This window comes from Canis lupus, chromosome 1 (genome assembly GCF_011100685.1).
Source record: "Canis lupus familiaris isolate Mischka breed German Shepherd chromosome 1, alternate assembly UU_Cfam_GSD_1.0, whole genome shotgun sequence".
In the NCBI taxonomy this organism is placed as follows: Eukaryota; Metazoa; Chordata; class Mammalia; order Carnivora; family Canidae; genus Canis; species Canis lupus.
The window spans coordinates 11,202,214-11,229,837 of NC_049222.1; the positions used below are offsets into that span (position 1 = coordinate 11,202,214).

Consider the following 27,624-nt stretch of genomic DNA (forward strand, 5'->3'; position numbering starts at 1 on the left):
AGTCATTGAAATGGAAATGATTAATATTTTGAATAGATTTTAAAGAACAGTGTCCTCTTGTGAAAAAGTATGTTAAATACATGTTTTTTAGGGGCACCTGGTGGCTTAGTTGGTTAAGCGTCTTACTTTTGATTTTGGCTCAGGTCATGATCTCAATGGTCAGAGGATGGAGCCCGGACCGGGGCTCACACTCAGTGGGGAGTCTGCTTGAAGATTCTCTTCCTCTACCTCTCCCACCTTGAGCATATGTGCATGTGTGTGTATGTGCACATGCATGGTCTCTCTCTAATAAATATCTGTAAAAAAGACATGTTTTTTTAAAATAAATTTTCTCTTGAAACTTTAAAGCCATAATATATTTATATTAAAGCAATTGTTTTACATTTGAAGAGAGAAAAATAAAACATATGTAACATTTAAAAACAATAGATTTGGGGCACCTGGGTGGCTTAGTCAATTGAGTATCCCGCTCTAGGTTTGGGTTCAGGTCATGATCTCAGGCTCGTGGGATGGAGCCCCAGGAGCTCCATGCTAAGCAGTCTGCCTGAGGATTCTCTTCCTCTCCTTCTGCCTTTCCCTTTACTCATGAGCACTCCCTCTCCCTCTCTTTCTAAAATAAATAATATATCTTTTTATAAAAATAAAAACAATAAATTAGTGAACTTGACAACATTTTAATTATTTTGAGGAAAAATAAATTAGGTTGCAAGTAAATTCAAGGGAAAATAGAATAAAACAAGAAGTTTAATAGATATGTAATTTTAGATACAGAATTTCATAAAATGTGATTGAAGTTGGTCATTTGATGCAAAAAAGTATCAATTTATAAATTTTTAAACCTAAAATCTTGGTGATTATAAAGTATTATATTAAAACAAATAATTTATAGGGATGTCTGATTGGCTCAATGGATTAAACATCTGATTCTTGATTTTCCCCCAGGTCGTGATCTCAGGGTCCTGGGATCCAGCCCCTTATGAGGTTTCTTGTTCAGTAGGGAATCTGCTGGAGAATCTCTCTCTCTCGCTCTTTTTCTGTGTCCCTCTGCCCCCTGCCCCACACTCACATGCACATTTGCCCTCCCTTCCTCTCTCCCTCTCTGCCCCCTGCCTCATGCTCAAGTGAACTCTTTCTCTCAAATAAATAAATAAATATTTAAAATAATAATAATAATTTATAAATAAAAGAAGACTAAAAATGCAATCAAGGAAAACAAACTTGCAAATGCCTGTGAAAGGCAAACTGAATATAAACTGAATACATTTATTTTACACAGAATTTAATACTTAGGAGTTAATCACTGTTTCAGAAATAAGTGATTAGAAATGTTACCAGGTACAGGAATTATACAGTTCATGCTGTTCTGCTTCTGGCATTTTAAATCAGTTTTCTTAGAATAAAAAAATAATACTTTTAGATAAAAGAGATGATATTCCCTCTGTTATTATTTATTATAAAGCTGAGATTTTAGAACATTGGGAATGAAATTCCAAAATAAAATATAATTAGATAAACATTTTCAGAAAGCTGCAAAGTTAATGTATATTTAACTCATCTTTAAAGATTTTTTAAAATTTTTGTTTCATTTTAAAAAATTGTCTAGAAGAAACTTTTGTAACACCAGGTAACCAATTTTTATGTACTTTTTCTCTCTCTGGGATTTTTTTTTCTTGTTCATTACATCATTACATCATTAAACTCATTTTAGAACAATTTTGGAGAAAATATTAGCATGTGCCAGTTTCTTATTAATATGGTATCATCAAAAATAATTGTGTGAGGGCACCTGGGTGGTTCATTTGGTTAAGCATCTGACTCTTGGTTTCAGCTGAGGTCATGATCTCAAGGTGATGAGACTGAGACCATGTTGGGCTCTGCGCCCAGTGGTGAGTCTGCTTGAGATTCTCTTCCTCTCCCCCCTCCCCTGGCTCATGCTCTTTCAGTCTTTTTCTCTAAAAGAAATAAATCTTAAAAAAAATAATTATTTCACCATATAAGTCTCAGCAATATTATGAACAAATAACCTGAATGGTAGAAAACTGGGAATCACATGATTGTTACAAATACTTGCTGCCCAAGGTGAATAAATTGAAACCTACAATGTAACAGGTAGGCTGATTATAGGAAGGATCTTTTCTGTTTTAACATTTGTTTCCCCAGGAAATGAAGTTCATCATGCTTTAGTCTCTTTCCTGGAAACCTTCCCAAGTTAAGCACCAAGCTATTCATCAGCATGTCAGCTAAGTGAATAAAACTACTAACTACCTTTAAATGAAGCTGTGAAAACATATGCATGTTTTGTACAGTCATACCAATTTTAATTTAAATTTAAACAGATTTTCCAGGAAGATAAAAAGATAAAACCTTTAAATGAATTTCCTACCACGTTTAAAAAACATTATTTGTGCCTGAAATACTTTTTCCATTTTGCTTACTTAAGTAAAAATATTGTTCTATGGGTACATATGGTTAAACGATAAAAAATATGAGCCTGAATTTTTGAATAATTCTATCCTGAAATCTTTAGAAATAGCTATATCTTATCTATTTTTATTCTGAGCATGACACAATGGAGAAGAGTCTCAAGATGATAATTCTTAAGATACATCTTAAGATTATAAATATGAAAGGCTAGATTTCTTGGTATGTGATAAACCTTGCAAATTATAATGTTTAATCAATTGGAAGTTACACTTTCTATCATAATTGCAACTGTTATTTATTGGGAAAATAATGATAAACACAGTCTCATCCTGCCCCAGAAAACAACCCCATCATAGTGGAATAGAAAAAACAGTTTTTTCATTGAAAAGCCTTAAACCAGAATTTGATGTGCATTACAGGAATCTGCTGAGATTTCCAAGTCAGAAAGAAAATTCACCCTATTATAGAATCAAGCATCATGTTCTCAGGATAAACAAGTACTAGCCTTCAAGTAGGAAGACCTAATACCACGTGTCACACAGAGTTCAGCAGGTCGATGGCATGACCATCTGCTTTTGCTAACTGGCTTTCTCGTAAGGAAAACTAAATTTCTCAGATTTTTATGACAAGCGGTAGCTTTGGACTTCGGTCAATGCCCTGGCTGAACTAGATTCCTACTCTCCAACAGAAACTGGGAGTAAGGAGTACTATGTTCCTTGATAATTATATATCAGATTTGGCTCCCCGTACTTGATAAAGACAAGCCTGGGTTGTAAAGTTGGCAAGACATTTATTCGATTTTTAAAGGGTTTATATACATTTCAAAAAAAAAAAAAGAAGACAAAGAACTTAAACTATAAGCTTCCTAAAGTACATGCTTTAAGAAGAGGAAAAAGTGAAAGTCTTTTCCCTTATTTTAAACAGGGAGAATTAGCCTTTTTTTTTTAATGTACTTTCAATTGCAAATATAATGCTTTTCCAATAACATAAGAACAGGATATTATAAATAAAGACATTAAAACAACAACAAAGAAACCTTCCTATTCTGACTCTTTAATTGTATATACCTTCCCACAGTATTTTTTAAATTAAAAAATTAAAAATGTTATGCAAATACACATTATATTATGCTACAACTTGCTCTTTTTTATCACTTTGCAAAATGTCGTGTATAGCATTGCTGGTTAGTAGATGAATAAAGTAGTAATATTTAATATTTATTGCTATATTTATATATATATTTATATATATTTCTTGTATACCCTAAATAATCTTATACATGCTTTATATGTTTTAATTAATTTAATCTTTATAATAGCTCTATTAGGTTAGTTACTAGTGCCTTTTCCATTTTGCAGAGGTGACTGAGACAGTAGTTGGGCATTTTGTCAAATTGAGAATCAAGATTATAATCTATTTTTATTTTTTAAATTATTTTATTATTATTATTATTTTAAGATTTCATTTATTTATTCATGAGAGACAGAGATAGAGAGAGGCAGAGACACAGGCAGAGGGAGAAGCAGGCTCCATGCAGGGAGCCCGACTCGGGACTCAATCCCGGGACTCCAGGACCAAAGGCAGGCGCCGAACTGCTGAGCCACCCAGGGTTTCCCCCTATAGTCTATTTTTAAAGCTCACTGCACTCACACATTTATTACGTAAACAAATTCATTTTTAATAAGCACACACAATTTCATAGTGTGGTGGTTAATTTATTTCTCAATTCCCTTTTGATATGCATTTGGGTTATTTTGAGTTATTTGAAATGAAAAAATATTCTGGAATAAATAAATTGGATCACATACTCTTTGCAAATATTAGAGCCTTGGACTGTAGCATAGGCTTCCCAAAGGAATTATGGGGCCAAAGATATGTGTAGTTTATTTCTTACCATCTAATGATAGATTAGGTTCCAAACCAGGTTAAGGTCCCTACTATTTCTCAGTACTCCACCATCACTATCTCTCTTTTTCATATTTAACACAGAACCCACAGACTAAGTCATCATTATCTGCACTTCCGGTGAGCCAGAGTGTTTGTGAATATTGTGATGGAGCAGCATGTTTCAAATATGGGCTTTTTTTTTTTCACTTTCATCATGTCTTTTCTCTTTCTTTCTTTCTTTCTTTCTTTCTTTCTTTCTTTCTTTCTTTCTTTCTTCTTCTTCTTCTTCTTTCTTTCTTTCTTCTTTCTTTCTTTCTTTCTTTCTTTCTTTCTTTCTTCTTTCTTCTACTTTCTATTTTTTTTCTTTTTTTTGAGAAAATGAATGGGAAATATTCAAGAGTGAGACAAAGCATGAGAGACTCCTAACTCTGGGAAATGAACAAGGGGTAATGGAAGAGGAGGTGGGCGGGGGTATGGGGTAATTGGGTGACGGGCACTGAGGGGGGCACTTCATGGGATGAGCACTGGGTGTTATACTATATGTTGGTAAATCAAACTCCAATAAAAAAAGTATACAAAAAATGTGGGCATTTTTGCCTCCTAATCTCTTTGACCATGTCTGAAGCCAATTTTTATGGTCACAGCTAGTGCAGGGGATGCTTTTGGCATTTAGTTACTGGAGGCCAGGGGTGCTGCTAAGCATCCTACAATGCACAGGACGGCCCCCTGAAACAGAATTATCCAGTCCAAAATATCAATGGTGACGAGGTTGAAAAGCTCTGGCATCGATCATTTCTTTTTCATACATGAATTTCTAGTTTGTGGTTATTTCTCCAAATTGTTTTTTTTTTTTGTATCAACTGTCAAAATTTGAAAATTAGAGCTATTTAAATTTCATCTTATGATACAAACATTTTTCCAGATCACTGGTGTCTTGTTGTGGCTTTTTCTTACTTGTTTTTTAGGGGTTCAGGGAGGGTGGCATTTTAAAAATTCATTTAACCATATCTTCCCATTCCTTCATGGTTTCCATATTTCTTGGCTCACTTAAGAAAATCCTCCCAACTAAATGTATACATAAAAATTCACCTAGATTTTATTGTATTTATTTTATTTTAAAATGTATTTAGATCCATATTCTCTATTTTTGTTTTTAAAGATCTTACCAAATGATGCCATCATTAGGAGCACTTACTGTCAGATTCTTAAACCGCCGTTTCTATTTCAGCTATAACTTTAGACAAGCCATTTATCTATCATTTGTGGGAGGAAGTTTTCAATGTTGTTATCAGTAAAGCTAGGGAGGATAATAATACATAGATTCATCAGAATTAAATGTATTAATATACAGATACTCAATAGTTGCTGGATTTTATAGGATGGTGTCCTTAAACCTGACCATCATTTTCATTACTTTTCCTCATCAGCTCTATCTATAGTCTTTGGCAGGTAAAAGGCACTTGATAAGTATTGGCTGAGTTCAATATATTGAGAACATTTTCCCTAGGCTGTACTGTTGATAAATATATGAATGATATAGAGATCCTGTGCTCAGGTAGCTTTTACTCAAGGAAAATAGAAATATGCCACCCGTTCTCTAATGCAATTTTCATGACCTTGTTTCCCCTTAAAGACAGCGTTAACATTCTTTATTTTCATTCTGTTTATTCAATTTGTAGACAATGTGCAACAAATTTCTGCTGTTCCTGTATATGTGCAAGTTCTTAACATTAATGATCATGCTCCTGAGTTCTCTGAATACTATGACTCATATGTTTGTGAAAATGCAGGCTCTGGTCAGGTAAGGACCTGCAATAAATTGCTAATGTCTAAACATTGCCATTTGTTGTATATAATCACTTTTGCTACTATTCCTCCCATTTTGAAATGATAAAAATAAGCTTCTTTTAACCATGTGAATTACTGCTTTTATGTTGTGAGTACTGTAATATTTAAATTTCTTTTTTAAAAAATAAAATGTAAGCTTCAATCATTCCACTTTCAAATTCCTCAAATGTTTGAAAATCTGCTAAAACTGGGGATTCATAGTAAATCTTTTATACTTTGTCAATACAATAAAGAAAAGTTCTGGGCACCTGGATGGCTGAGTCGGTTAAGCATATGCCTTCGGCTCAGGTCATAATCTCAGGGTCCTGGGATCAAGCCCGGCATCAGGCTCCTTGCTCATCAGGGAGCCTGCCTTTCCCTCTCCCTCTGCCTGCTGCTCTGCCTGCTTGTGCTCTCTCTTTCTCTCTCTGTCAAATAAAACCTTTTGAAAATAAAGAAAAGTTTTCCTTTTGGTAATTCTATAGAGTAAGTGATCATATTTCAATTAATGTTTAATTTTTCATTCATCATAAAGAAACATGATTTATAAACATAAACATGAAGAGAATGAGCTGGAATTTTTTTCCTGTAGCTTATAACTACTCTATCAGACATATCAATTAAAAAAAAAACCCTAATGTCGAATGGATATTAAAGAATTTAAAGATATTAAAGATATTTAAAGAATAGAGAGCACACTTATTTTGAAACACATCACCATTACTTTACAATTTTTCCTTTCCTTCCTTCCCTCCTCTCCTCCTTCCCTCGCTTTTCTTTCTTTCTTTCTTTTTCTTTCTTTCTTTCTCTTTCTTTTTTTCTTTCTTCTTTCTTCTTTCTTGTGGAGCTCACTTTTCATCTGTAAAATAGAGAGCTTAAAGTAGATCGTTCTTTGTTTTCAGTGCAGTCCACAATAACCTTACATTTTTTCTTAGGTATCATTTGAAATCATAGAAGCCTATTAAATGTCATAAAACATCTTTAAAAATATATAAACTGGTTTTCAGAATGCTGCATGTGTGTATGTATGTATGTATTTATAATGTATGTATAGGAATTTATGTGCATATATATATTTACTATGAAATCAGTTATTCTCAGTAGATTTGAATTTATCAGTGAAGCTAGTTAAAGATGATTTGGATTTCACAAAATGGAAATTCTAATTTTCTACCAATAAATAATAGTAGTCAACATTATGCTTTATTTTCAAATACTTCATATGGTAAGAAATAGGCATATTTTAAGAATGAAGTATATCTGAATCGTTATGGATTATTCAATTGTAACATAATGGGAATCATTTGTAGCTCTTAAAATGTCTTGTTAAATTTATTTGGCCATGTTTATTTTAGAATACATTGTATTCCAGAAATAATTCTGAAATCTTGTCTATAACATTACGTAATTTTAAAACAATAGTAAGATTATAATAAATATGCAAATGAATTTAAACTTAAGCTACTTAATTTGAATTGGTTAGGACCCAGGGTTTTTGATAAAATAAAAGGTTAATATAAAACTTTCAGAGACTCTCCATGTGGCACTGCCTCCTTGATCCAAAATCCAACTAATTTAGAAACCTATGGACAGACAAGATAGTACAAAGGAATCACAAAAACAGAATGCAAATGACCTCCTACGCACGACTCCTATGGAAACTAACTTTAAACGTTCTTTGAACTTGGAATTATAAATAGAAGATATACTTAGAAATCTAGCATATCTGATGTTCTCAAACTTTTCAGACACATCTGTCTACCTGGATACATCAACAAATATAATAAGCTTAAAATTAAAGTAATTTTGGACATAACTTCTCTAACAGTTTTCTAAATCTCTACATATTATATTTACATGCTGAAGATAGCTTGTATTTTGATAATTACCAGAAGAACAATTATATTTTATAGTTATTAGAATGATATGTGTTAAATTTGTATATTTTATAAGCATTACATAAACATGAATGTATTCAGAGTGCCCCCTGATGAGGCGGCCTATTTTCAAACTTAAAAAATAGGCTTAATTTACTTCATTTCCTATACACTTATTTTTATAAATGTCCTGTGTAGTAGGTCCACTTACCCAATAAAATTGCATGTTCAATGGTCTTATCTGGCTGAGGTGGGCAGAAGATTTGGGAAGCAACACAGTTTAAATAAGAGACCTGACACCAGATATGGTAAACACTATTAAGGATGATGCTACCTAGTTCGGTTGATCACATTGGAGCTTTCATTTTAACTCCTCAAATTGTTCATAACAACTATAATAAATCATGTTTATAATAACCTTTTTCAACTTTTGCATCTTGTGAAAAGATGGAAATCTACATTTCTAGTAGAAACTAGAACTATACTATTGATTATATTAGAATCCACTCGTATCTTTACTGACTCAGTGGATCATTCATTCTTTTCACGGATTCTGGCTCATAGGCAAGAACTCAGAAGTTGTTACATTTGGAATATTGTGGAATACTTCCTTTTTTGATAATGAGATTTGTTTTTTCTACTTCCTGCTCACTGACAGTGACCATGGGAGGCTTCAGGCATTAGGCAGAGATAAATTTACAGCAAAGGGCAAAAAAGACTAATTTCCTACAGCACAGTTTTCTGACTTTCATGCTCAAAATCTTCAGTGGATTTTCCAATACCAGCATGGAAAAATACAAAATTCACTAGCCTGGGATTTAGCACTTTCTTTGATTTGGTCACAATTGTGTCTATCTTGCTTTAAAAAATATATATCCTTTTCACACTTTGAATTGCTTGTCTTTCAACATGCAAATTATGGTTTCTACTCTGGAGTTTGTTCATATCAACCTTTCTTCCTGAAGTGCCCCCGTCAATTCCTATTGGAATTTTAACTATACTGCAAAACAGAACTCAAATGCCACATAATCAAATGATTTTAAACAAATATATATTTACAACATCTGAGACATGACTCTAGCAACATTATCAACATTAAAGCAATTCTCAAAAATGCTCAAAAAAAATTGTGAGGGAACTCTATCATGTGTCTAATTTTCCGAGTGAAGAAACTGAGGCGAGGGAGTGCTACTTCCTAAGTAAGGACAGAGAGATATTTTATCCCAAGTGCTGACATCAGAATCCATGCATGTTACTATTATATTTTGTTGCCTCTTTATCCATAGTTTGAATTGATCTTACATGTTTGTGAAATGAGTCACTTCTAGTTTCATGTGCTTTCTAGATTCCGAGATACTTGTGAACAATGAATGGGTTTATTTTTATATTCTTGACAACATGCATTGCAGTTCCCAATAATAACTAGTTGAATAAATGAACAGAGCATGAAGACAGTAGTTCTTGAAATAAAGAGTATTTTTTCAATAATTCTCTGGAGATATGTTTGAATTTATTAGCCTTGTAGTTGATATTTAAAACTTTGCAATGTGATGAGATTTCTTAGAGAGTAAGGGCAGAGACAATCAATCCATAGATTGAGACCCAGATACTCCAATATTAATGTTTGGGATTTGGGACACACTAGGAAATAAACTTTGCAAGGAGCAAATTAGGAGAGTATGGTGGCATGGAAACTAAAAAAATATATTCCAAGGAGGAAGGGGTATTACCTGTTTTATTTGCTGCTTTCAGGTCAAGTAAAAGCAGAAAAGAAAAGATCCCATTAAATTTAAAAATAGAGATTTTAGACTTACTGGAATATTTGTAGGTAATATTTGTAGTGTATGTAATGTCACCCAGGAAGAAAATAAAAAGTGTGAATATGAGAGAACATAGGACAGAACCTTTGGGAATAGCAATATTTAAGGAGTCAGTAAAGAAAGAGAAGCTTGCAAAGTAGACTGAGTAGGTGGGACAAGTAATGTAGGAAAGAAACAAGAGTTTTGATGAGAACATGCATGAGTATAACAGTTTTTGAGGAGGAAGTGTCAATAGACTTAATTCCCACTATTCCAGGGAAAAAAAATCATCCTCACAGTTTACCATATGGTCAAATTTACTCTTTAAAAATATGTAATTTTGTAAGTAATTCACAGCTATATAAATAAAATGACAGTGCAAAACAACTTGACTAGAATGTGGCAAAGAGAAATTTCACTGGACATTTGTTAGGAATGGCAAGGAAGATGTTTTCCAGATTGTTGAAATAAAAGTCAAGACTACTGCAATAAGGGAGACAAATGAACCCAACTGTTGAAACAAAATTCAGGATAGTTTTTGAAACCTGGGCTGAGATAGTGAAAAGGGACTAGAGGACATGTGTGGGGAGGGGGAGGTTGGTCAGTGTGATTAGGCCAGCTGTGTAACTGGCTCATAGAGAAGTTAGGCTCTCACCCTCCCATATTGACTGAGATATAGGGGTCCCATCTTACTTGATATCTACATTTCAAAGGGATGGTTTTCAGGCTTTTGAGAAAGATCATCATGCATCACAAAATTGGAAGAGTTTGGGAGATCAATCTACATTACAAAGGGGCAGGGAAAGAATTTGCAATGAGAAATTGTCTCTTGTAATTGTTCAGAGAAAATGGAGGTAAAGAGCTTCTAGTGACGAAGAAACCTGTCTAAAATTGAGTCTTGGTCAAATGTTAACAAAATGTGAACATGGCAAATACGTATTTGTCAGTATTTAATACTTTGAGAAGTTTAAAATATTCTTTACAGCTCGTATTTTTGTTGAAGGAAGAAAGACTGTCTTGCTCTATGATTGCAAAGCATTTAATCTTTAAATTTATAAACAGCAAATATAATAATCTAGTTAAAAAGAAAAATCCCATTGCATTCCCTTCCTTCCGGTTACATTTAGATACATTCTGCCTTCAGCAGTTTTCCATTTGCAAGATAAATCAAGTAGATTTTGGTGCACAACATTTATAAAAGAAGAGAAAATACTGACACATTTATTTTTAGCAAAGCAGAACAGCCCAGATTCTTATCGCAAAATATCGTGTGATGAAGTCCTTCCTGTTGAGTGACTAAAAAGATGATGACTATATTTTTCCTTTATCCTTAAAATCATATTGTTCATTTGCTGATTCTTGATTTTGAGAATATTCATCTGTTTCATCTTCATCTGAAGACTCCGTCTCAATCCTTTTTTTTTTACATGATCAGTTTCACCATCATCTTGAGTCTGTAGTGCTGGTTTCTGCTTTTGGTTTTCATCTTCTATTCACACACTACTGTGAAATTACTTCCTCTGTCAGTTTTTTTCTTCTGGCATTATGAATGTAAAATGAAAAATCTTGAATTTTCAACTGTTTTTAAAGAAAAAATAAAATCAAACTAAAAAGATAGTGTATCCATTCTTTGATATCTTTTTGAATGATGATGTAATACTTTAGGCAACACATTTAAAAAGAGGAAGAAGACAATGATGCAATGGGAAAGATTTATTTTGCTATTATGTCATCTTTCTAGGCCATTCATCCTACAAGTTACATATAAGTCTTTTAAAAGCACATTAGGAGAAATTTATGAGTAATAATGAAATGATTTTTAAGATGATGAAATAGCACGATGCTTAAAGCATAAAAAAGATTATATCCCTAGGTTCCCAAAATGTATCCTAGATTTACAGAATGTGCCCATTCAGTAACTGAAGGTAAGATTATTTAATAATAAGTTAATATTACCTTAGTATCAGGAACACATCCAAGAATTTTAAAAAATGAAATAACAATGTTTAAAAAATAGGTAGAACTGCTCAAAAAGAAATTCAAATGCTAATTTTTGATGCAACAAGCTTTAAAGGCACATTGAGAGTTGAACTTTGCTGAGGAAGAAAAATATCTATTGTATGCAATGGCATGGAGTTGTTGTGTGACTTGCTCAGAGTTTCGTATGAATCTCTATGGGAAATCTATGACATGCATCATAGTTTTACAGATGTGTGTATTATGCCTCAAAAAGTTTAGGTAACTTTTTCAACATCATATAGCTTATTAGTGAGTAAGGATTATAATTTGTATCTCCAAGAATGATGCTTATTTTAACTATGCCCTGATAAAGACTAGCTATTCTTAGATTATTTGCACAATACAAAAACAAATAAAAAAGTTTTTTTTTTTTTAATTTTGTACTGATAATGAATTACACCTACAATTTTAAGGGCAAAAATAAAAATGAAATCAATATGATTGAATCTCACCTCATTTCTGGAATGTGCATAGCTCAAACTCAGAATACATTACACCTGATTAGTGTTGTTTCATAAGGAGCAAGGCCACAAGTCATCAAATAACTCAAGGGACACATAAAAGTCACTATCAAATTTAGAAGTTTGTCTAAGGTCTATTAGTATCTGAAAAAAAAAAAGATACACAGTATGGTTACCTATAATGTTCCTCCACTCTGATCCAAGGGCAATCCAAATATTCCCACTTACATTGCTGAATACACTATGGTTTATGAATTGAAATCAATACATAGATTATTTGAGTGCTGCCAGTGTATCCAATATTACCATAGACATTTTCTTCTCGACACACAGTGGGTGATGCCTTATTTAATGGGTGGGTATTAGGGCTCTCGTGGCTCCTGGATTGTCATTGGTTTTGTACCATGTTTCCTCAGATGTTACATGTGGAATAAGATTGAGTTAGGCTCAGATTTCTGGTTTGAAATTCACTTGATAGGCTTCCTTCAAGTACGGGTGAAACCAAGAATTTGCTATCAATATTTACCTCCCAGAATGATAGTAAAAACTTTCAAAAGTGCTCTTACTCTTTTACTTGTTCCTAAGACTTAGGTAGTAATGTGTGAACATTGCAACTCAATAATCTGTCAAAAATATTTGCTTTAAGAGATAATAAAGTATATCTTGTATAACTGAAATGGTTTTTATGCAGCCAACATAATTATTTTTAATTTAATGATGACTACAAGCAAAATGTTAAGACCATTCTGTGTAGACATTCAGAGGAAATGCATTTTACTCTGTTTAAAAACAAGGAATATATAGTCAGTTAATAAAATAAGAAGGCAACTACACCATTGAAATACAAATTGGGAAATATACATGTCACCTAGTATGAATTCTTTTATTTTTTTGAGATTTATTAATTTACTTATTCATAAGTGACACACAGAGAGAGGCAGAGACATAGGCAGAGGGAGAAGGAGACTCCATGCAGAGAGCCTGATGTGGGACTCGACCCCAGGATCCCGAGATCATGACCTGAACTGAAGGGAGAACCTCAACCATTGAGCCACCCAGGCACCCCAGTATGAATTCTTGACTAAGCTAAGGATAGATGTAAAAACAGTATCTATTTCTCCAGAGTGCAAACTGGAAATTTGGGTGTGGAAGCAGAGAGGAAAGAATCTCTTCTCTGGACTGAAGAATGAAAAGTGAATGCAATGTAAAGAAAAGAGGAAACTTCTATGATGTGCCCCCTGGCCTGAGGTACCCCCAAGTAAATTGCTAAAATTAAATTAATTTAGAAAATGTTGGGGTAGGGAATATAAAACTTCATAATAGCAAAACCTGAGGGAGCCTTTGTGCCAAGGAAGATGGAATTTGGTATGAATGTGTTTATATTAAGCATCCCAAAGTGAAGATCCCTCTTTCTTCTCCTACACTCTCTCTTTCCCCACAACACTCTTTACAAAGAACAGGCATCTCTGATGCCCCCAAATCCCAACACCATATAGTTTAAAGCATGCATACATGTACTCACCCACACATACATACACATACACAAGAAGAAACAAAGGAAAAAAATGGAAGCAATCTACATCACAAAGAGAATTATAAATGGACAAAGATTGGTGAGAAAAATAGATCTCCAGACATTCATATCTGTTTTTGTGTGCTTTAGATGTGACTTACTAGTCTTTGATTGTTTTCATCATTTTTGGTACAGCAATATGTTGTAGGCTTTGCCACTTACTCATTTACTGCTTTCTGGCTTCAGTTCCTCCTTAAAAAGTACCTGTTCCTTGATCCTGTGAGAACGGATTGATCCAGTTAGAGCATTTCTTTTATTGTGAATGAAATGTTGAGCCTTGTCAAAGTAGGGCACTGGATGAACAGTGAAGAAGGAAAAGTCTTCTCTTCCTGATTCTGTGTTGAGCATGTTTGTTTTCTCCTTTCTCATCCTGCACAGTTGGCCGGTGTGAAGATACACATGGTGCTTTATCCAGCCACAAGTATAGACCCAGATGCCCCAGAGGTACATTCCCAAGGCTACCATACAGCTCCATCCCAGGCCTGGGAGGTCTTGCAGCCTTCCCAATGTGAATGCTGTGAGCTCCAGGCCCTGCAACCATAGTAGCCTCCCAACTTCTTCTGCCTTTCTGTCCACCCACATGCTTGCACCCTGGAGGACTGTTCTGCTTGCCTGGAGAATGTGGACTAGCTCCAGCCCAGGCAACCCAGTGAACTCCACTGTCCTGAAAACAAGATGCTGCAACCAAACATTCCCCAAGGAGATCTAAAGCTCATCTTGGGGAGAGGGCTTCCTTTCCACATTTGTCTGTCTTTACTGTAGATAATTTCACTGTACTTCTGAGTACTCTTTGCAGTTCTCATTACATCTTTACAGTTACTCTCCTACTGTAGCTTAATAATTCTTTATATTAATATTCTTCCTTTTAAATTACTGTGTGCTTCCTATCCCTCAATTGGGTCCTGATACATATGCTCATTTTTAATATTTTCTGTCTCAGGTTTGGAAATAGTCATTTTCCTAAGATTTTGTGATATTTTAGTGGGGTACTGCAGAAAACACAGAATGGTCAGTAACAAAATTGGGATACCAGTCCAGAAAACCAAGAAAATCCCACTTTCTCTTTCTCTCTAGCTCTCACTTTATAGCTCTCCTGTTCTCTCTTATTTTTCAATAATGTAGAAGAACACTATAAGGGAAACTCCAACACAGTTATTTCTTGTTTATTTTCTTTATTTATAATTAATGTACATTAGAGAAACACAGATATGATAAATTTTCAGGTTTTTTAAATTAGAACTATTATATGTATCCAGAGGTAAATAATTTTCCCTCAAATTGCAAATGATAATCCCACTCATCATTCACTAGTTGGACTACCTCTGTTATATGTATGTGCATGTGTGCATAAATACACATGCATATGTATAAAGCTACGCAAAGTTATTTGTTTTTTTGAAACAAATACTTTAAATTCCCAAAAGAGACATAAATCCTAGGAGTAGTAAAGAACTCTCTAACCTTTCATATGATTGAATTAATATGAACAATATTTAAAGGTAAGAATACCAAAAATATTAAAAAAAACTATCTTAAACATGAGACACTATCATAGAAGACAAAGAATGCAAAAGCAAATTATATTAAAAATACAATGTTTGTAAGCAGTGCCAAATTTAATAAATCTTTTCAGTTGCATACAAACCAAAACTACAATGAGATACCACGTCACCCCTGTCAGAATGGCTAACTTAACAACACAGGAAAGAACAGGTGTTGGTGAGAATGGGGAGAAAGGGGAACCTTCTTACACTGTTGGTGGAAAGGCAAACTGGTGCAGCCACTCTGGAAAACAGTAAGGAGACTCTTCAAAAAAGTTACAAATAGAGCTACCCTACAGCCCAGCAATCACACTACTAGGTATACTAAGATACAAAAATACTTATTCAAAAGGGCACATGCACCCTGATATTTATAGGAGCATTATCAACAATAGCCACATTATGGAAAGAGCCCAAATATCCATTGGCTGATGAATATATAAAGAAGATGTGGCAGGAGTGCCTGTTCGGCTCAGTCAGTTATGATTCCAACTCTTATTTGGGCTCAGGTCATGATATCAGGGTCATAAGATCCAGTCCTGTATTGGACTCCTCAATGGGCATGGAATATGTTTGAGATTTTCCTCTCCTTCTGCCCATTCCACTCCCTCTTAAAAAAGAAGGATATATATAAAATGGAATATTACTCAGCCATCCAAAAGAATGAAATCTTTCCATTTGCAATGATGTGGATGGAGCTAGGATGTATTAAGCTAAACAAAATAACTCAGAGAAAGACAAGTACCTTATAATTTCACTCATATATGGAATTTAAGAAATAAAGCAGATTAATTAGGGAAGGGGGGAAAAAGAAAGGGAAGCAAACCATAAGAGGCTCTTAACTATAGAAGACAAACTGAGGGTTGAAGGAGGGAGGTGGGCAGAGGATGAGCTAAATGAATGATAGGTATTAAGGACAGCACTTGTTGGGATGAGGACTGGGGATTAAAAGTCATGAATCACTAAATTTTACTCCTGAAATCAATATTACACTATATGTTAACTAACTAGAATTTAAATAGAAACTTGAAACAAAAATCTTTCCAATTACAAATAGTTATATTCATATACCCTACACATTTATGGTTTTATCATTAATTTTTAATTAAAAATAAAGACGAAAGATAGATGGGGAAATAACTATCTGAAAAACTTGAAAAAGTCATTCTGTTATTAACATACAATAGTACTTGCTGTTTGATAAGAAATTGTTTAACAGCTGGTTCCTTGGTATTGATGTAGTATGTGATCTTTCAAAATACTATGAGAGACCTTGTCAATGAAGAAGTATTCATGTGCTTTATAACCATTACAGATGACATCTTAATTATTTCTTAATGTGAATGCTTTCTGTATGTTGATCTTATTGAGTTTCCCAAATAATTTTCTATAATAAGCTTTCCTAAAAATTAGCATAATTTTTATTTTTATCAAGAAACCGCATTCTATTAGTCTCTTAAAATAGAATATTAAGCTAATAATATTCTTAAGGAGTATTTTTGATAAATTGCTTTATAAAATATATATTTAATAAGTTATTTATGGATATAGAAATCCCAACTACGTATGGCAAAATGAGTATAAAATGTGAGCATGTAGATGACCTTAATTTAGGAATAAAAACCAAAGTAAATGTTAGTTTGGAGATGTCATTTACCCAATAAAGCACCTTAAACCCAATAAAAAGAAAAATAGTCTTTCAAATTCGCTCCTAGATTATTAGAACAACCAGAGTAATGAGTCTTGAATCCATGCAATTTGAGGCAATTAGATTCTTGAATAATCAATATTATTCTGTAAAAGCAACATTCTCCTTCACTACCTTCATTTTGGCATCAATGTTATCAGATTTTTAAAATTTATATTTCCAAATAATAAGGGCAAGACACTTTGAATTCTGAAACTTGTTTTTTTAAAGCTCATGATATGTGTGTGAGACTGTAAGATTGTCCATGAGCCATGCTGGTTCACTTTTTATAATATAAATCCATAAATAAATGGGGAGGCCAAAAGTGTAATGTTTTAAAACAATTTAAAATTTTCAAATTGCATTTCAGAAGACCTGTATGTCTTAAAACAATGTTCTATTATATACAATATTCTTTTTATTATTTTAGATAGGATTTTGCTTGTGTCTTCCCAAAATGGTAATATCTTTCCTTTTTTTTCAAAATGGTAATTTCTTAATGATAAATTTATTTGGGGATATTGGACATTGATTGAATACATTAGAATATTAGAAAACTAAATAACAAGTCATTTTTCCAGCTAACTATTATTCTTCACCCCAAAGTGACCAGTGTTAAGGAAAAGATCAATATTTATTAACTCAGTCTATTCTCTCTCTTTTTGAGTGATATTATCTACTAAACTTCTGATTTAGTCTCAAGCAATACAAAGCACACAGCTTTCCAACAATAACTGAGTGTATCTGTGTGAAGTGATGAATTTGCCTCTACCATTTGAGAAAAATTGAAAGAATAGGAAAAGAATTTTTATTCCTTTTATTATTCTTTAAATGTCCTTTAGAAAAAAACTGATTTGTCCTAATTTTTAGAGAGACGAAGGGTCCTTTAGAGAGGATTGCAGTAAACATTTGTTTCTGGTATTAATTTGGGGGCATTGTATAGATTAACTGGTATTCTTTATTATTGTGTAAAAATCATGTATGTAGAAAAACATGAGTTTTAATTGAAATATATTTCTTCTCATTTAGGAATGAAACATCAAATCATTAGTATACAGCAATAACACAAAGAATGCCTGGTACAATTACAAGAGAATTTTACTATCACCCACACTTCCCAAATTAGATGATGATCCCGCCACACTGAATACCAATCTGCTCATTTGAAAAAGAAAGATATCTTTGCCCTACAATTCCTATCTTATTAGGATTTAGTAAAGATAAAATTCTATTAAGTGAGAAAATGGGTAGAATTGGCCTTTGTTAAAAGCAATTTTGTCACTGTTAAAATGAACAGATAAGAGTCATCTTACAAGTTCTTAACATGGGGCTCATTCCTTTCTAAAGAGATTCTAAATGAGCTATAAGGAGTGTGTGTACACTTAACATTGCACAGAAACAAAACTATCAATGCAGATAAAGGTAGGAACAGAGTAATATTTTTTATCCCATGCTTAAAGGAATCCTATGACTTATAAAATAACAATAAAAAAATTACAAACTTCAATATAAACATTAATTGAAATTGGTTTTGTTTCCTTACTGGGAGTTTTGATTTTGTCAGATTAATGTTTTATTTGGATTGGTTTGAAACAGATGAAGTTGTTGCTCCTTAAATCTCTGTAGCAATAACTCAATAAATTGCATTTGCCACTTTTTTCTTGAAGTAATTAAATAGTTCTTTCTTTGTTGACCAGATTATTTAATTTCAAAACCATTATTTGTAGTACAAGAAAAAAATGATTCCTCTGAATATACAAATCAAAACAAAAGAAATAAGAATTAGAACAATAGGAGTAAAAAAAAAACCCATATTTTATAATAAAATATTTGTATGTTGTAATAAATTTAAAAATCTGAATGGCATGAATAGTACTGGAGCAAATGCAAAGATACATATAAATTCTCTAGTCTTTTCAGCAAACTTTGCTGGAACAATTGGATATTAATAGGGAAGAAATCCACCTGAACCTCATACGTCACACAGAAGTTATTTAGAGATGTATCACAGATTTATACCTAAACTTAAAACTGTAAAAACTTTTAGAAGTAAATGCAGAAGAAAAAAACTATTCTTTGTGACTAGATAGAGTTTTTAGGTATATCACTGAAGGCACAATCTATTTAAAAAAAAGTATTTGACTTTATAAAAATTTAAAAATGTTTAATCCCTGTTAAAATGATTAAAGAAATGACCTATGAATTAGGAGAAATTATTTGAAAACCAAAGATGACTTAAAGGATTTGTATCTGGAATATCCAAGGAACTCTTAAAACTCAACAGTAAAAAAAATAAGAATCCAATTATAAAATGAATGAAAGACATGACAAATATTATATGGGAAGCAGAAGAGCACATGAAGAGATGTTTAACATCATTAGTTATTTGGACAACGCAGTTTGCAATTACAATGGGCTATTACCACACACACTTTCCATAACAACACCCATGGACATCATCAAATGCTGGGAGGAGAGGGGATGGAAATAAAAAATGAATAATAATTTGGCAGTTTATTATAAAACTAAATATATACTTACTGTGCAATCCAATAATCACTCATTTGGTCTGAATGTGGCATCCATGTCAGAGAAAAAATCATGTTCACATAAAAATATTCATGGCAACTTTATTCATAATAGCCAAAACCAAAATAATCCAGATGTCTGTCCCCAGGGGAATGATTACATAGTATGATACGTCCATAAAATGGTATATCACCTGGCCATAAAAGGAAGAGGTTATTAATACATGCATAGCACAATGAATCTCAGAGGCATTATGTTTCTTGAAAAAAGGCAATACCCTAAACCTTACATGCTCTATGTTTCCATTTATAGTACGTCCTCCAAAAGTCAATACTGTAAGAGACAGAAGGAATTAGTGGTTGAAGGATTTAGTGGTTGCCAAGGAACAAGGGTAGGAGTGTGGATTTAAGTGTGACAAGGAAGAGTAGTATGAAGGACTTCACATGTGTGGTGATGAAACTTTTCTGTATTCTGGTAACACTAGTCTTGACATGAGACCAGACTGTCTGAGTTACACGTAAACATGCCAACACACACACACACACACACACACACACTCACACAGATGTAAGAACCAGTGAAAACTGAATAAATTGCATTATCTATTTAGCAGTATTGTACCCATTTCAGTTTCAGAGAATTGATATTGTACTACAGTTATGTAAGATGTAACCACTGGGTTAGCTGAAAGAAGTATTTAGTACTCTGCCCAGTTTTGGAAATTTGCTTAGGGGCAGCCTGGGTGGCTCAGCAGTTTAGCACCGTCTTCCACCAAGGGTGTGATCCTGGTGACCCAGGATCGAGTCCCACATTGGGCTCCCTGCATGGAGCCTGCTTCTCCCTCTGCCTGTGTCTCTCCCTCTCTCTCTCTCTCTCTGTGTCTCTCATGAATAAATAAATAAAATCTTAAAAAAAAAAAAGAATTTGCTTAGAATCTACAGGTATTTAAAAATAAATTTAAAGAAATCATTTGCTGGAATAAAAGGTAATAAAACACAAAAGATAAAATAAGAAAAATAAGAATAGAGATTTAAAGGATAATCATTAATATTATTGAGAATATTTTAGGTCAAGAAATCAAAATTCTTAGTGACAACTCCTCATACTGTATAAACTTCCCCAAAGTATTCAAAACAAGGGCGGAGGGGTGCTCCTCAAATTACTTTATGTAGCCTTCCTCATAGTAGAAAGTGACAAAATTAAACACCTTGCAAAAATAAACATGAAAAGATTATTAAAAATGTGCTGTAAGCATTATATGTAAATTATAACTAAAACAATTTATGAAGGTATTAATGGTGATACACAGTACAGAAAGAAGTTTTAGAATTAGCAAAACAATATTTTAAAATCTATTAATATTTTCCATTACATCAGTATCTGAAAGGAACAAAAAGATACACATAAACTTTTCATTTGATGATGCTAAGAAGCCCTTTGACGAAATTAAAACTCAAATCCAGGGTAACAAATAAACCAAGACAAAATGCAGCCATAATAAATATAGTAATAATAAAATGAATACTAGCACTCAAATAAGTAGTCAAAATCTCATTTAATACTGAATCTCGTGTGGTAGCATACTTTAAAGCAATGATGAAGAAATTTCTGCTTTCACACTACAACTTCATAGTCTTCTGAAGCTCAGGTACATAGAATGAAATATAAAATATAAGTTATTGAAAAGAAGGGCATTTACTTGAAGAAATGAGATCTAGTGCATACTGCCAAATAAATATGATGGGATTTTAAATTTTCTTGAAGTCGCATTTAAAAAATATAAAAATGGAGAGTTGGTGTTCAACAGGTATAAAATTTCAGTTATATAAGATGAGTGAGTTCTAGCCATCTGCTGCACCACACTGCTTCTAGTTAACAAGGTGGTATCATGCACTTATAAACGTGTTAAGAGGGTAGATCTCATATTTAATGTTCTTACCAAATTAAAGTTTAAAATTTTAAAAGGAACATAGAATTAATTTAATGTGTATCTACACAATATGTACAAAATGCTATCATTTTTACATGTAATAAATTAAAATCAGTAAGGAAATATTTTATATGTTTTCTCATACTGTGAAAGCCATTCCTTTTTTTTCAAGATTTATTTGAGAGAGAGAGCGCGCACATGAGTGGGGGGATGGGCAGAAAAAGAGACTCTTCCAGTAGACCTCCCGCTGAGCTCGGAGCCCAGAGTGGGGCTCCATGCCTGCTCAATCCCATGACCCTGAGATCAGAACCTCAGCCAAAACCAAGAGTCGGGCACTTAACCAACTGAGCCATCAGGGCATCCTGAAATGAAGATCATTCTTGATCTTATTTCCCACAGGCTTAATTGCTGGGCAAGATGACAAATTAAAAGGTGTCTCTCTGCTTTGGAGAGATAATACATCCATTGTAGAAAATCAAAATGCCAGAAGAGTTGTGTTCCATTCTGGAGAAAATCAGGCATTTCTTTAATGATCTACATGGGTAAACAGAATTTTTGTTTTTGTTCTTTGCCTGTAAATGCTTAGGGTGGGGAGAGGAGGAGGGAGAAAATACTCAGTGGTTTGCAGAATATGAGTATAATAAATGAGCTGACATTAGGGCAATTTGCCTTTCCTGTTTGGTGGAAATAGTTCTAATTTTTCAAATTAATGATTCCCATTATCTTGACTGATACCAAATATCTTTTCCAGAAGTGAAGTATAATATCAGCGATTTTTAGATTATTTCATATCAATATTATAATGTAAAGACATTTACATTATCTCCATGTAAAATTTTCTGTTGCCTAAATTCCATGATCCTGCGTTATAAACTGTTTCTTCTTACAATCCCTTTTCTCTTGTGTCCTGTCCTTTTAATTTTTTTTTCAAAATCACCTCTCAATCGCTCTTATGTCTTAAAGTCCATATTCAAATGACTTATAGATACTTATGCCCATTCTTTCTCCTGTATTTCAAGGTGTATATCCAATTAACTAGAGATATCTAACTATATGTCCTAAGATTACACCAAATTTTCTTCCAAACCTGCTCCAATTTTTTCAATATCTCTTGCAAAATTACCATAACTCACCAACTTGTGTGAGGACGTGTGGACATCATCCTTAATTTATTTCATTCTTCATATCCAACCAGTCATTAATTCTGTTGGTTCCATCCCCTAAATACTCCTGTAGTCTGTCAATTTTATTCTATCCTCACTCTTGCTACCCTACCAGGGACCTAGCACATCTTCTGAAGTGAACCATGAACCTTCTGTTGAAGAACGCTCCTATAAAACCCAACTTCTCATCCATCTCACAGCCCACATGCAGGGACACACCACAGCTGTTGCTCATTAGTTATCTTTATCAGTCAAGTCTGAAGGCATATAGATAATTTCCATGGAAATCAGTTTTTAGTGGTGGGACAATAGTCAGAAGAATGGGTGTGTGCCCTCTTAGAAATGGTGAAGTGTTACTTTGAGCCTGGGAAACCATATCTTCACCTGAGAGTGTGTTGTTACCATCTTCAGTTATATAAACACTATAGCAATTTCCATGTAATTTCTCATTAAAAAGAACTCACATTCTATAACTGGGATTGTGGTTGTCTTTATAGAACATATCAGGAGGTTTTCAGTATGAACCAGTTGCTCCCCTGGATTATGGCAACAGCTTGTTAACTAGGATCCCTATTTCCAAATTCACACTAAGGATGTCTTCAGAATGAACATTCTAAAATGCAGATTTTCCCCAATCATTTGGATTGTGGGATTCTAAATGAAAAATAAATCTTTTTTTTTCTATTTAGAACTTGTAAGTGGACCTCAGAATTAAGTACAAACTCTGTAATATGCCCTTCATGATGTCACCACTGCTCCCTTCTGAAGTATAATATAATTTTAGGTTAGAGGCCAGGTCCTCTGACCTCCAAATATTTGTTTTAGGTATTATGTACCTTGGGTGTTTTATTCTGCTCTTTTATTCTTTACTTTAGGTATTATGTCCCTCTACTCCACTAGAATGTGAACAGTGGTGACAGAGACACTTGCTTCTGGCCACTGTTGCACCCCCATCTCCTAAGATCACTTGGCATGTTCCAAATACCAATGAAATATTTGCTAAATGGATACTTTTGGGATATTAGTCAGATAGTTTTATAATTTTTGTTTATGATGATTTTATATGACTTTTTAATAAAAATATACAGTATGGTTTAAAATTAATTAAATTAAATTAAATATATACTGAGATAAAACTTACTAAAGCAAATTTTTTATCTGAATAGAAATAAATATATATAAGTAAATGGCAAAACGTTACATGTCTATGATACTCAAATACATTTAATTTTGTAAAAAGTCCTTTTTGGAAACTTAGAGTATCTCTGCTTCTGTCCAGACCATAGTATTAGAATACCATGAGCTTCCCAACATTTTTCTCCTAATAACTTGCTAAACAAAGAATGAAAACTGGCTACAAACTAGATTTTCTTGTTAGCTCTAATTCTATTATTGTATTAATTAATACTCTGACCTTTTGAGAAGATATTCTTTTATTTAAGATTTTATTTATTTATTCATGAGAGACATAGAGAGAGAGAGAGAGAGAGAGAGAGGCAGAGACACAGGCAGAAGGAGAAACAGGCTCTATGCAGGGAGCCTGATGTGGGTCTCAATCCTGGCATGCCAGGATCACACCCTGGGCTGAAAGCAGGTGCTAAACCCCTGAGCCACCCAGGGATACCCTTGAGAAGATATTCAACAGCCTTTTTGAATCCTTTGTCTAAACAAGTCTAATTTTGTATTATTTCCTCAGTGGAGTGGTACAAAAAGTGACAGTCTTCTTCAAATTTGTTGACAATATATCTTGATGATGGGGGTAAGAATTCACTACTGTACCTTGATGCAAGATACAAATACCTAGAATAACTTCATAAGCAAGAAATTTAGTTGAAATTTTAAAAATCCTTCCCTGTATTCATTTATTGCAATCCTCACTTTTTGTTTAACATGTATTTGATAGGTATTGTTTATTTGATAGGTATTGTTTATTAAACACATCCAAGGAATTGATAACTTGTATCAATACTAAATACTTGTACATTGACTTACAGTTCATATTTCAATTTATAATATGTAATCTTATTCAAAAATTTAATCATCAACTAATCCTGAAAGTAGATTTCATTTGTATCTGTTGTTCAGGTAAAAAAGCAGACTCAAATGTATTACCATTTGCTCCAAATCCTTGCCTAGCTATCAAAAAATTGCATGTTTAATAGAGGTCATTCATACCTATATGTTGTGTGAAAATGGATGTTGTACTGATTTTTTAAATCAAAATAATAATAATCTAAGAATGACATTTAGTAAGCTGGCCCACACGTGCCTCCTTTTTTTAGAAAAAGAAGTCATAGTTATTGATAGACACAAAATGATTATCTTTTTTCCCATGATTATCTTTAAAGTCAAATACTGTTTGTAGTTCCATAAAATGATTAAGTTGAAACTTATGAAACGGCCGATGTTTAATTATCTTTGCCCTAAAAATGCAAATTTTGTTTATTTCTACCTAACAATATATTATCTCTGTATTCATAATTTTCACTGGTATTCTTTTGTCTGAATCACACTTTCCCCATTAATTCATATTTTTTACTCACGTATTAGCTCATTTGCTTAATTCTACTTTGGAAAATCATTTCCTAAAATCATTAATACTCAGATTATTATCGTCTCCTTTTTTTTCCTACCATTATTTTTGGTCTCTATTTATTCTATAGAAATTATATTACTTATTTCTCTGTATGTCTCTATCTTTAATGAGACTTAGTTTTGTTTGCTTCTTGTATGCTACATCCTTTTGTGTATTTTTTTTTAATGCAAACTTCATGAACAAGAACAAAGTCTAGGGCTTGAACAATGTGTCTAGGAGGAATAAAAAGTGGTTGCCAAGGGCTTGAGGGTGGGGGATATAGGGAAAGGTTGGTAAAAGAGTATAAACTTTCAATTATAAGATGAATAAAGTGTAAGGACCTAATGTATAGCATGATGACTATAGCTGATAAAACTCTTTGCATAAATTTGCTTAGAAAGTAAAACTAAAAAAAGGTAAGTATGTAAGGTGTTGGATATGGTAATTAATTGCACGGAAATAATCTTTTCACATGGTATGTGTATATCAAGTATCGTGATTTATATTTTAAACATTTTTCAATTTTATTTTTCTCAATAAATCTGAAGAAAATGTGTTCTGGGGGCCACCTACACTACTCATTTTACCCTGTTGTAGCCTCAGCTTGCATTTAAATTCTGACCCAGCCATTTTACTTTCCTAAGATACTTAGGTGACTTGAGGCTTAATATAAGTAAATATAAAATAGGGACAATTTATGATAATATATAGAACGATCCCAGACCCTTAGGTGAGTTCCCATTGAAAAATGGTTACTCTTAGATTTTCTAGACTGTCACAATGTATTTCCATTACACATTTTAAAGTTTAATAAATGGAAAGTCACATGTAGTGGTTCAGAAAAAAACTAGACAAAACTTTACCCAGGACGAGGAATTTAGAAATCTAAGCTCTCATAATTTGTCATAACATGGCCATTCTTTTTCTACTCCTCACTTTTTGATTTGTCTTTTGCTCCTCTCCTCAATGTCTACAACAGTGATAGGCCCCTAGTAAGTAGATGTAAGAAAATAGTTTAGAAATCTATTCAATGCAACAAGATTTTTTCTTAGAATTTTATTTGAAAATTAAAACAAAAATCTTTCCATTTTCCAATGAAAAGGAAAAATGTACATTCCTAGTCAAGACTTTTGTGTTCTTTAATGTTGGTTCTTTTTTAGAAATTTGTGTTCTCAAGAATAGTGTACATGTTCAGGGTTACTTCAAAAGAATTAGTGAGACCTCCTCTGTGACTGATTCTATTTTGTCAGTGGCTTCCTATTCTTGTAAAAAAACAGGGTTTTGTAAAAAAAACCATAAAGCATATGTAAATTCAATTTATAAAGCAAGTGTAAGTGGCCGTGTGTACATTAAAAGGGAGCCAGGATATTGAAACTTATGCATATTCACTTTACCTATATATATGTAGAGAGTAATTTAATTAAAATTATTTAAAATGTATATACAAAGCCACAATCTTAGCAGTGTTCTTAAGCCTCCATAGGCAAAAGGAAAACATTTATAACATTTAGTCTGATGCATGTATTTCATACAGAAAGTCAGGTAGTGAGATAAATTATGCTTTGTCTAAAAATAAAAGACTGCATATGTCAATAAGGTAAACAGAGATTTTTACAATTTGCTATCAATCTTAATTACACAAGTATACATATAATGTAATTAAATACAGTATTCAAGATACCATCTTATTTATGCAGATCCCAACAAGACTATACTTTTATGAAGAAAACACCTTAAGACATGTACTAACTGTATCACAAGCAGTTTGATGAGCTATGGCATACAAATCTAAAAATCATTCCTAAAAGTTAAGTATTAGTATCTCCAATTTTTTAAGAATAAAAAACTGGTAAGTGGCAAAGCTAGAATTCAAAATATCAGAGTTTCAAGTCTCCCATCCTTCACCCTGGCTATTATGAAAATCCAAAATAAAAGCATTACCTGAATACAGTGCACGTTTATTATTGTAGGAATGGATTGAATGAAAATATGTCTTATTAGATTATTTAATTAACACTATATGAATGTAATTCAATTAGGAATGTGTTATAAGGAAAAAGAAATCAATTTAGAAAAATAATGTATAAACTATATCAGTCGTACAAGACTATGCATATAGAGAGATACCTCTTCTTTGAAAGTATAACCTTATAAATCTGGGGTCTGTCATTTTGCAGACACATTGTTAAAAGCACTTTAATTCTAGAAAATTCAAAACAATAACTTCTATAATCAATTTAATTTCCAGAATTAATCACAATCTCACTATGCGATCTTGACAGCATATCTCTTTTTTTGACAAAAATGAACTACTTGACTGACACATTCATGT

At 32.9% G+C, this 27,624-nt stretch overlaps 1 protein-coding gene across 2 annotated transcripts in view; it reads left to right on the forward strand.

The window, feature by feature from the left end:
* CDH19 (cadherin 19) overlaps positions 1 to 27,624 on the forward strand; it is a 94,507-nt gene that overhangs the window by 57,622 nt on the left and 9,261 nt on the right. For both annotated transcript variants that reach the window (XM_038525832.1, XM_038525831.1), the window contains exon 9: positions 5,991 to 6,112. In XM_038525832.1, the coding sequence (XP_038381760.1) occupies positions 5,991 to 6,112 (122 nt within the window). The remainder of the gene's footprint in view (positions 1 to 5,990; positions 6,113 to 27,624) is intronic.